This window comes from Mesitornis unicolor, unplaced genomic scaffold (genome assembly GCF_000695765.1).
Source record: "Mesitornis unicolor isolate BGI_N332 unplaced genomic scaffold, ASM69576v1 scaffold18756, whole genome shotgun sequence".
Lineage (NCBI taxonomy): Eukaryota > Metazoa > Chordata > Aves > Mesitornithiformes > Mesitornithidae > Mesitornis > Mesitornis unicolor.
The window spans coordinates 1-11,972 of NW_010189171.1; the positions used below are offsets into that span (position 1 = coordinate 1).

Here is an 11,972-nt window from a genome sequence, read left to right on the forward strand (position 1 = left end):
GGTGAGGCGGGGCGCTGGGGGCCGTTTGGGACGGAGCGCGGCCTGCCGGGCGCTGAGGGAACGGAGGCTGTCGCCGGAGGGACCCCGCGGCCTGGCTGGAAGGGCCGGTCCCGCCGCCTGAGGGGCTGCTTGTCTGCCGCTCAGCTCCACAAGAGAGCGGGGGCTTCCCGGTGTTAGGCCCTGTGGGAAAAGGGCGCTTTCGGATTTATCCCAATTCCCCCAAAACGTGGTTTCGCGGTCGCTTTGCGCGTTTGGTCCGAGCGCCGGAAGAGGCCGGTGGCTGCTGAATGAAAAATGCAAAGCTGAATGAAACCTTCGCGGGGGGGATTGAAAACAAACCAACAAACCAAGCTGTGGAGTGGAGAGGGGCATCGGTTTTGTTTTTTGATAGATGGTGGGTTTTTTTAAGCACTTGTTTTCTCAGGCACAGCGTGAGTCCCTAGGAGAGCTCAGGGCTGCTCAACCTCTGTAGGTGACAGGAAGCCTAAATGGGTGGATTGGCAGGAAAATTTGACAAAAATGACCTTTCGTGCAGCCTAAGAATTATTTTTTTTCCCTGAACCATAAAATATCAACAAAACAAGTACGTTTCAATGAAAACAGCAGCATTCGGTTGGTTATTGAGAAACTGCGAAACCAGATCCTTCACCTCTCACGCAGCAGGGCTGGTTTCTCATTAATCTGGTGTTATGCTCTAATAATGAGCATGAACAGGGCACTTTTACCCTTGGTCCTCAGCATGGACCACTGGTTCTCTGGAACCACTGGGTGCTTGGTTTGGTATTGAAAGGCTCAGGCACTGATCCTCTGGGGGGAAAACTCGGCACTCGGATGCCTTACTGAAGAAAGACAGGCTTGGCTGGGAGCTTTGCTTGTCTTGTCTTGTTGAATCGGGGCTGTAATAGCTGCTGTTGTATCTTTTAATCCACCAGCTGAGTGTGTGTTTAAGGTCTTGTAAGGCACAGTAAAACAAGGTGTGGTGTCAAAAACATTTCCGTGTCATTTAACTGCTGCAGTAGCACAGCAAGTGGCTTTTAAGTGAATAAGGAGAGAAACTTGATTAAATGAGTTGTTTAAAAAGGATGATGAAGCTGCCAGCATCATATTCTTAAGGACAATGTGAGGAAGTCCAGAAAACCTTTGTTTATGGGAAGAATAAACCAGTTTGTTTGAAACTTGCGGCATGAGTTTCAGTTTGCTTTGCTGGAGTTGTTATTGTGAATTATTGAGTGGGGAGATCCCAGAGGAAAGTCACACTCACCGAGACATGGAAATGAAAGTGACTTCAGGAACAATTTTGAACAAGATTTTGAAGTTCTTTTCACCAAAACCCTCAGTGATTCTCATTCCTTTTGTCCAAGGAGCATAATTCAGTTTTCTCTTCAATGGACTCGAGTATTTTCTGAATGTGTTTTGGTCCTAAAATGAATTGATAGTACTGACAACTCTTCCTCTGCTTAATTTGAAAATAGTTGGCTTTGTTTTTTAGTACTGCTAAGAAACCAAACAAACCTGCACTCACAGAACATAACATCCCCCAAATCATACATATTTTTTTAACGATGTCTTTGTTTCTGGGTTGTGGTAGAACTTTAAAAATAAATGTTGGCTGACTTAAGGTACTGTCTGTGTTTAGACTATCAAGTGAATTTGAAAATGAATGTATTTATTCTCTGGATATCCCTAGCAGAGAATGTTTTGTTAGTTTGTTTCTGCAGTCAATACATCAATAACGTAGTCAGTGGTGTCTTTGTTTTAAGGGTACACTTTGTGAGTGTCTCACTTTCTTTAGTTTTTAATGCACTGTAGAAATAAGGATTTGGGCTTTTTGTTTCTCCACAGAAAATGTGAGATGTGTCCTTTTGATTTTTCTTCTGCCTCTAAAGTTTAAAAAAAGATTTATTAAAGAAAGTTAACTCTATTTTTGGGCTCACAACTTTTCCTCCAGAATGGGAAATACAGAATGATACGGCAAGAGCAACTTTGGGACTCATCATAAGCTTTCTGTTACAATCCTCTTTTATAGAGAATAGCAGAGTTTTAAGAAATATCTTGGTTGACTGTAAGAAACACTTCAGGATCACTTATGTGCTTCATTTTGCAAACTCTATTTTCTTCCTTTCTTAATATTTTGAATTACTGTTTCAAGTTTTAAATTAAAGTGCTCCGATACCAAGAGGGCGGACTAATTGCAGAATTGGACTTGTTCTGTGAATGAGTCTGTGAATAAAACAAAACCAAAACCCACTCCAAAGCTCTTAGTGCGAATGAATTTAAAGTATGTTCTTCATGAAGAGAAAAGTGAAGCATATTGCAGCTCTGTGTCGGCGAGGCAAGAAGAGGCTGTGCTGGAAAGAGGATGAATTAACCCTGTGGTCATTCCTCCTCGCCTTGCCGCGAGCGGGCACTCCTGTGGTCAGATGTGTGCTGCTACGCATGCCCCATTCATTGAGCACTGGTGAAATGCCCTTGGTAGCAGGGAAGGGTCCGCGTTCCTGAGCCCAGTTCACGGGTGGGAAGTACTTTGTGTTGGTTAGTAGTGCTTTCATCTGATGTGTAACTTCTGTGCTTCTTTTAGGCTCTGGCTTCTCCTTTCTTTGCTATTTGTTTTTAGCCACTGGAAGTATTCTCTTGCCCTGCTTGGAGGTGTAAAAATGGGGTGTTTTAAGTGTACAGGCATTGTGCAGCTGCAATGGCAGCTTCAGTAGTTGTAAAGGCTGTAGTAGATTTTAAGTACATTAAATTGTTTTGTCCTAAAACTTGATTTTTAAAAAAGGTATTTTTGTTCATCCTTGATCCGTTTTTAACAACTTCTCTGAACTCTTAAGTGTCAGTAAACAGTGCATACATTAAGAATGATATTGGAGGAAGCACAGAGTTGGTGTTTCAAATGAAGGATGTGGTGAACAAGTGCAGGAAACTCAATCCTGGAGCAAAGCTCTTTAATTCTCTGCATCAGAGCTTGGTCTGACTTCTGAAATATTGAACTGCTGCTGCTTTTTTTGTCTTAAGATTTTCTGTCTGCTGTGCCTGGGTATTCTCATACATATCAATGACTCCCCCCTGCCTCCCAACGTACCTAATTATTTTCACCTCCTTACTCTGTGGCAAAAAAATGTTGGTGGCAGCATGGGGACAGCGCTTCCAAGCGCTTGTCCCCAGCAGCTCAAAAGTCTGAATTAAACTGTGTCTGTATGAGGGCTCCCGAACATCCTGCAGCCGTCTGTCCCCCTGGCCTGGAGACTTGGCCAGTTCTAATCGGCTTTTGAAGCAGAACAATGCTCTGATGGATGGTGTGATTACTAAAGAAGAGGCTGTCCTATTCTGTTTCTACCAAAACTTTCTAGAATTGCTTTGGAAAATCAACTCTGCGAATGTTCCAAGTTCTGGGTCTGAATTTAGCGCTGTGGTCAGGTAACAGAGCTGTTAACTGTTCCAATGTGAATGTCATGCTGCCTGCGTAGCTGTTAAAATCTATAATGAACTCTTTTATTTGGTATTAATACACTAAGTGACTTCTGGTATGGCTGACTTGATTTCTGTATCTATATCTTTCTAAATGAAGTAGTACATTATACGTCTTTTATTCTTTATCCTCTATTATATAGTGGATTTGGCTTCAGCAAACCCGGAAAGCAATTGAAAATTAGATGTAAATGTCTTGTCACTGTTATCATTGCGTGTTTGTTTGAGTTGGAGAACTGCCTTGTGGTACCCGGTGTGGTGGGATTTCTGTCCACGTGTGGCTTCTCATCTTTAAATGCTGTGTGTAGTCAGTGCCATTCAAGGAAACCTTATTGAAGCTGGAAGAGGAGTGAGAAGCTGAAGCTGATAAAAGCAGAAAATAACATTTCAGCATAAGAATGCTGTATTTTTAGGGAAGTCCCAGGAGACTTGAGAAGTGCCTATGTTATTTCCTGGGTAAGAAGTAAAGAGGTGATAGAGGAGCAAAGCAGTGGGGCAGCCCCGAGTGTGAAGATGCTGAGCTCTGGAGCTCCCAGAGTTTGCCTGAGGGAGATGTGGGGATGCCCAAAGGTGAGACAGGGGCTTGGCCTGCAGCTGCTTCAAAATCTGGGTCCTCTAGCTTATGATATAATAATTTTTGTGGTTCCGCTTGTTCTTCCTGTCCGATGTTCATATGGAGTGACCTCTTGCTGTCAAAACACAGGGTGACATTTGTCTTTGTATGGCATTACCTTAATGGTGCTGACTGGGTTTTGAGATGTTTCCTGGAAAAGCACTGAAGTCAGAAAACAGTCCTGAGTTCACTTCTTTGATTTTCCTTTTTCTCAGGAAGGTGATGGGGGCGGTGGGGTTTTTGTTTATTTGGTTTTTGTTTCTTTGGGTTTGGGGTTTTTATTTTTGGCGTGGCAAAACAAACTTTTATATTGCGTGATTCTTTTTTAAAAAATAAATGCTGTTACTCTCTTTTATTTTTTCTTTTATAGGTCCCTTGTGGTCGTCCACTTCTGGGCACCATGGGCTCCTCAGTGCACTCAGATGAATGAGGTTATGGCAGCGCTAGCAAAGGAACACACACAGGTTACGTTTGTGAAGGTAAGTTGGGCTTGTTTTAAACACAGGAGAGCTGTTATTACAAAGTATGAATGAAGTATTGCAAAATATGGATAAAGTTGTTTTTGAAGTTCCTTTATGGCTTCACATTTAAAGATGCGAGTTGCACGTATGGAAGAGATGCATCAAAAATCTGTGGGAGGAAAGTTGTAGGTTCATCTTTCCAAACTTTATACTGCAAGCTTAAATAACACCTTCATTTTATTGTGCTGTTGAAAGAAAAAATTAAAAATCTATCTACTAAGATGCAATGATGGATTTACTTTTCTCTAGCTACTCCATCTAACAAATAGGCTTTTAAATTTCTCTGTGCCCACAGTGTCTCAGTCCTTCAGTTCTGTAGACAGTCACATTTTTAAAGCATGATTTTTATCTGTGGATTGGAGATTGATTTGGCAATGCTGTTCTTGCCAAGTGTGCTGGAGATTTCATTTGTTCCCGTGGTGTTACTGCTCATTGGATCTCAGAACTCATAGATGTTTTCTGTCTGATACTGAAGATGAGCAGAAATCAGGAAGTTTAAAGGAAGGTAGATTTAAATCTGTGCAACGCTGTCACTCTGAGGTGATACCCACGCAGAGCTGGATGGTGTAAACACAAACGAGCTGCTGTATTTTATGAGGTTGTCTGCACGTCCTAATGAGAGAACCAGTGTGGAGAGAAAAATGAATGCACTTCATCAACAGAGCATTTGTTTTAAAACAAGTTTCTCTTGTTAATGAGACACTTTGTGATTATGAGGGCAGGGAGCAATGGAGCAGCCAGCTGCGTGTGAGTATTTTAATTTGATTTCTTACAGCCTTTAGTGGTTTTTTTTAATGCTTCCCCTCTCAGCAGGTGTTTCTCTCTGTAAAACAGAAGGACAGAACTATTTTAATGGTAGTGCTTTATTGTTTAGAGCTTCAAAAGATTGACTTTAAGCATTTTGAGAAATCAAGTTGCTTAAATTTATATCAAGCTGCTATAGCTTTTAGTAGGCCCAAGAAAGTCTGAAAGCTCTCCGTTGCCTCTTTACTACTTATATTCATGTATTATTTGTTTAGAACCCTTGTTACTAAAAAATAAGTTACAGCTGAACAATAAGGTTGCAAAGTGATCAAGTATTGCGAAACTAAGATAGTGGCACCTCCTCCCCTCTCTGCCACACTTCTTTAGAGGAAAATAAGCTACTGAAACACTTGGGTGAATCTTCTTGGTCTGGCTTTTGGGGAGGGGCTCCTCAGGGTAAATGTGTTGGATTTTGGAAGATGGTTACAGAAAACTGACCAGGGGCAAAGTGCTGCCTTGCAAATCAGAAACGGCCTAGAACAGAGCTGAGTAATGATGAAATGAACTTCAAAATTGTCAATAAATCTTAAAATTTCTCATTTTAGTTGCTGCATAGCCTAACTCTAAGATCCTTGGCTTGGTTAAAACGAAAGTGTCTCTATCCAGAAAGAGTTAGAAACAATTTTTTGGAAACTTGTACCAGTAAGAGCAAGTTACTGAAATAAGAAATCACATCTGGTTTGCATGTGTGACCCTCACCAGAGTGGAACATAAGTATCCAAGTAAGTAGGAAACTTTTACTGGAAAAGAAAATGAATATTCTAGGTGGAAGTAATGTAATCATTTCCCACTTGGAAGAGAGCAGATAACTGGAATCTCTGTACAGTGTTCAATGTATAGCTCTGATTTCTCAGTTGATCCTGCTGGAGCATTGATGTACAGAAACAGAGGTGAGGTTTGGGCTCACTTTTGGCTTATTCTGCTGGATTGCCTCTATTTACTGAGTTCATTAGAAGTCTATATCAAAACATGGTGTATTACTCAAATATTCAGAGGTTCACTATGTTTTGGTTAATACTGAGAACAATCACGGTAGTTTCTGATACCCGTAAGGGTGGACGGGACAAGCAGGAGGTAATTGTTAGGTATTTCTCTCTGTGCTTGCTCATGAAGAGTCCCTGCATGGTTTGTGGGAGAAGAACTGGAAAGGCTTTTTGTTTGCACACTGACTTGCAGGTTCCTGTTTGAAACGTTTAAATCTATCACCGCTTTTTTCACCGAGAGCTGATGTCGTAAACAACTTTGTGCTAGATATTCTGTCAGTCAAGAAAGCTTTTAGCCTGTGCACAGAAAATCACAGATTTGGGTTAGTTAAGATATATTTTCTTGGTAGATATCTACGCTGTATGATTTCCAGGTATGTGTTTGAATGCTGAATAAAATTAGCACCGATAATCTGACCAAGTGGCCACTCAACACACCGTAGCCTTGCAGGAGTTAATAATAAAATGTGGTAGACATCAATAGCTTATTGAAGAAACACTTCTTTTTTTTCCCTTCATAATTTGCAGAAGGCTGCAAATGTCAGTCGTGATGTACTGCCCCTCGGAATTAGTCAATAGAGCAAACAGCCAGAATTGCTGTGGGCAGAAAATAAGCACTGTAATCATGACATAACCGGGGTCAATGATTTATGGATTTCAATATAGTAGTAGCTGCATATGATTGAAAATTTACTAGGTCACTAGTGCACCAAAAATTTTATTTGTAGCCTTCGGGCATCTTTTGAAATGTGCAACAAAATAAAAACCTCTGAACCTGTTTTGACACTGCGTAGGCTCGGCGGGTGACACGCCAGCCCAGTGAGTCTCATTTAAATGCAAATGTGTCACAAACTTCGGCATCAAGTCCTTTTTAAATGTATAAAATGCCCAGAAGAACGTTCGAGACAGGAGTGACATCCACCATCAAACTTGAAAAGAGATTATGAAAATAATAATGTTTTTCTGTTTTGTTGTTGTTGTTGTTTTGGTTTTGCAGCTGGAAGCTGAAGCTGTGCCTGAAGTCTCTGAAAAATACGGAATTACTTCTGTTCCAACCTTCTTATTCTTTAAGGTAAGAGAGAATGGATTTAAGAGAAAATGGATTCCATATGGACTCTTAGCATGTACACTTCTAAAGCACCTACCTGAAGAGCAGAACCTTGGTGGAGAGACACTTAGATATCTGATTTAAGTCTATCCAGTGCAACCTAAAAAAGTAGATATCAAGTATAAGCACAATTTCTATGTAATATTTCAGCGGTTCCTTAACTGCTTTGGCGTTCTTGCATGGTTTGTATTTATTTTGGTTGTACCTTGTATCATGTTAAAAACCTTCAGTGCTGTTTCCTTGTCTAGCTGCAGTTCTACAACGTGGCAAAAACCAAGGGAAAAATTCTCTTGATATAAAGGACAAGTCTGTCTGGGTCATCTTTGCCTGTGGTAATAAAATCCAAAATACTTTCTTTAATAAATTCTTCCAAGAGCAAATTCTGTAGCATTAACGGTAACCAGAATGGTCTGAGTCTTGGAACTAAAGGCTGGCGAAAAGATCAATACACTAATCCACCCCGCATCTGAAAATCTATACTTTATATGGTGGTGTTCCTATATTTTTATTACAGTACAAATTCAGAATGCAGCCCTTTAACAGCAGCCCGTGTTTTGGTTTCCCCAGAACTCTCAGAAAGTCGACAGATTGGACGGTGCCCATGCCCCAGAGCTGACCAAAAAAGTGCAGCGCCACGCGTCCAGCAGCTCCATTTCTGCCGGCTCCAACGACAGCGCCAAGGAGGACCTCAACGTGCGTCTGAAGAAGCTCATCAACGCTGCCCCCTGCATGCTCTTCATGAAGGGGTCTCCAAAAGAGCCTCGCTGCGGTAAGGGTTTCCCAAAATCCCTGTTTGGTGTGACAGCCCTCGCGTCGGGGTAGTTGTCAGATATGTGCAGTTTTAGGGAGATACATCCCAACACCTGGAAATATTGATGGAAGTATTTTCATGTTGCTTCTGTGCAGCTAGAGAATTGCTTTTCCCTCAGGTAAATTTTGGAAACGGCATCGCAGAGATGAGGGGCTTTCTAAAGAATGTGATGTGCAGTGCTGTCCTTGAACTGCGACACTTTCCTGAGGTGGCTCAGCGTTTGTTCTTGACGTGCTTTGTGCAGCAAGTTAGACACGTTGAAAGTGTGAAATAGACTGAGGAGAACGTTTCAATTCAAGGAATAACAAGAACTGACAAAGAGCTGGGATTACTGTTGCCATTAAAAGAGAACAAAATGATCCTAGCTGGTAACATTGAAAGTAGCCTGTTTCTGCTACAGTGGAAGTGCCTTTTCTTAAACCTAGTGCTGTTAACTGCTGCTGACTGTGTAGAGCGCTTGATTCCTACCTAACTTGAAGTGTTGATCTGTGTGGAAAGCACATGAACAAATGTTAACCCCCCCAAATCTTTCAGTACTTTGAAGCTGTTGAGGTTCATATTAAGTTGTCAGTCTGCTTCTAACCCACCAGTCGTTTTCTGCTGATATCGTACAGAAGTGAATATTAGCTGCTATTTTCTGCAGTCTTTTTGTATACACTTGCTCCCCAAGGCCCATATTCCATCTTGAGAAAACAAGGAGCAAAAAGCAGTGTGGAAAAACCACCACTGCTCACCTCCAGAGCTTCACTTGGAATGGGAGCACTGGAAATGTCTTGTTCTGGGGATGGTGATGATAAATTATATTTATAAAATTCTAAAACTGAGAGGAGGGAAAGGCAATTGAGAAAAATGTTGCATTGACTTTTACCTCCTTTGTCTCCCTAAATTGGTTTAGAGATCAAATGTTGTAACTTGTACAGTTACTTCTCTGCAGAAGGTGACTAAGGTTGGATTCCTTTGCTTAGTGAATGTGTATCCCATGGCACAGATCAAAGCAACTGCATTGCTGGGCCAAAGAGATGAAGGAAATGGGAAATATAACAGGAGAATAAGAAAAGAATTAGCAGTAGTTAGCTCCTTCCAGCCACGCTCCTGAACAAAGGTCTGTGGCAGAAGAGGAACCAGTAAAGAGACTGTGTTAAAACAGTCAGTGCTGCTCAGCAGTGCTTCTCCTGCCTGGTCTGGAGCCCACGAGTGCTTGATTCAAAGTGTTGCTGTGGTGATTTATTGATGCTGTATTCACAGCATTGCCAAATACCCTTGTGGTGTGCATGCACTGCAGGTGATCCAGCTGTGGAAGATCTCACTGTGGTTTTAAGTATTAAATTCAGTTAAGTTTCAAGTGCAGACAATCCCACGTAGCTGCTGCTTCTGCTTTCTGTTGGAGCATGTCCAGGAAGTCTCCAAAAGGAACTGAGTAGAAAACTGTAAAGAAAAACGAGTGAAATAGCACTAAAGGACCTTGAAAAAGGGGGGTGAGGTAGCAAGAGCAGCTTTGGTCTGACAGTGGGTGAAGCACATCAGAGGTTTGAGAGAGAAGCAGTGGTTAAAGCACATCAAATGGGTTTCGATGTGCTGCAGAGGGTGGTCCTGCCCTGGCAGAGTGAGGGGAGTCTTGCAGTGTGGTCTAGGTTACTTCAGGTTGATGAAGCATTTGCTTGTGGCTTGTGTGCAGCTTTTCTTACTGCCCCTGTACCTATGTGTACTTTCAGCTGGTTTTAAAATCTTTGCATGCCGTTTTCCAGTCTGCTTTTCCAGATGTTGCTGGAAAAGGGTTATAGAAATATGAGGGCAAGTGCAAGATCCTGCATGTACTGAGGCTTCCTGTGCTGTATTGGGCATCTACTGTGTTGGTATCTTCACACCCTTTTTTCTCCTTCTTTTGTCCCCTTTCTAATTTCACTTTCAATGCATTAATAGGTTTCAGAACCACTTCAGTAGAAATAGTTTCAGAAATAACTGCAGATTTCAGAACTTTCACATTCATTGTGCTGATGTGTTTGTGCATAGGTATTTGCTCCTATGAAGCATTGATGAAGTTAATCTAATTATATATAGATAATTCTGTATTTGTACTATGTAACAATATGGTTATAGGTGTGTGCAAGCTGCATATCATCATAGGAATTTATATATTTTGTAGGAATGGAATTTTTGGCTTATTCTGAACTAGGTTTGTGAAGTCACAGAATCCCAGAACATGAGGAGCTGGAAGGGACCTGGAAAGCTCCCCCAGTGCAACCCCTGCCAGAGCAGGATCACCAGAGCAGTCACACAGGAACACGGCCAGGGCTTTGGGTGTCTCCACACAAGGAGACTCCACAACCTCTCTGGGCAGCCTGGGCCATGCTCCAGAACCCTCACACTCACAAACTTTGGCCTCATCTTCAGCTTGAACCTCCTGTGCTCCAGCTTGGGACCATTGCCCCTTGTGCTGGCATTGGCCATCCCAGAGCAGAGCCTGGCTCCTTCCTCCTGACACTGCCCTTTCCCAATGGATCCCCAGGAATGAGGGCACCCCTCAGTCTCCTCTGCTCCAAGCTCAAGAGCCCCAGCTCCCTCAGCCGCTCCTCAGCAGGAGATGCTCCACTCCCTCCAGCATCTTTGTGGCCCTGCTGGACTCTTTCAAGCAGTTCCTGTCCTTCTGGAGCTGAGGGCCCAGCACTGGACACAAGATTGCAGCTGTGGTGTGAGCAGGGCAGAGCAGAGGGGCAGGAGAACCTCTCTGCCCTCCAACCACGGCTTCTCATCCAGCCCAGGATGGTGTTGGCCTTCTTGGCTCAAGGGCACATTGCTGGCTCATGGGCATTGCTGCCACCAACACCCCAGGTCCTTTTCTGCAGGGCAGAAAAGTCCATCCCTTGATGCATCCTGCAGTACCTGTATGTGATAGGGCACGGCTCTGACGAGCTCCTCATATTCATGAGTACATTTTGGGGTGTCTGCAGCTTAGATTATTCATGTATGTGTGCTTTAAATTTGATCCTTGGTACCCCAGGAAAAGTGCACAGGAGGTACTTAACTAAATAGAGATAGGTGTTAAAATTGGAAGTATTACAATGTAGTGCAACACGTGAAATCGTCTGGATTGACAGCTTTTAATTTTGTGGCTAAATGCTGTCCCTGCTTTAGGCTGCTGGGATGGTTTCTGGCAGAAGTTGGGTCCGTTAAACTGAAATAGAATAGACGATGTATTTTTCAAGGTGAAAGTAACTGAACATCTTGCCAAAGATAACGTGGATCTGTTAGAGCAGTAGTAGGAGTGGTAATTCCTTCAGAAATTCAACCTAAATCTTTTGTTTTGAAAGCAAAGCCGTTCTGGCGCTTTATCTGTAAGCATAACCCTTCCAAACGCAGCCTGGCCAATCAATCTTTCTGCTTTGCATGGAATTGCCTACAGCTAAAATGAGGCTTTTTCCCTCCTCAATTCCTTACAGTAGAAACGAGTTAATATTGGCGATGGAATAACCATCAGCAGTCGGCCTGTGGCTGTTTACTAATGAACTCCCAGGTGGGTGGGAAATTTCGGGATCCGTGTTTCACTTCAGGCTGTACACGAACTCAGTGCTTCAGCTGTGGAAAGAAAAGCAACTCGGATGCCGTGCGTATGAGTACCACTGCTTCATATCTCAATAAATTGCAGATCACGAGGACTGCGGAAAGCTGT

The 11,972-nt window shown here is 42.6% G+C and overlaps 1 protein-coding gene across 1 annotated transcript in view; it reads left to right on the plus strand.

Moving 5' to 3' along the window:
- Window positions 1-4,448: 4,448 nt before the first annotated feature.
- Window positions 4,449-11,972, plus strand: part of GLRX3 (glutaredoxin 3) — a gene marked incomplete at its 5' end in the record, with an annotated part of 17,195 nt that continues 9,671 nt past the window's right edge. Inside the window, 3 exons of the mRNA XM_010185982.1 lie at window positions 4,449-4,557; window positions 7,384-7,458; window positions 8,062-8,263. Coding sequence (XP_010184284.1) covers window positions 4,449-4,557; window positions 7,384-7,458; window positions 8,062-8,263 — 386 coding nt within the window. The remainder of the gene's footprint in view (window positions 4,558-7,383; window positions 7,459-8,061; window positions 8,264-11,972) is intronic.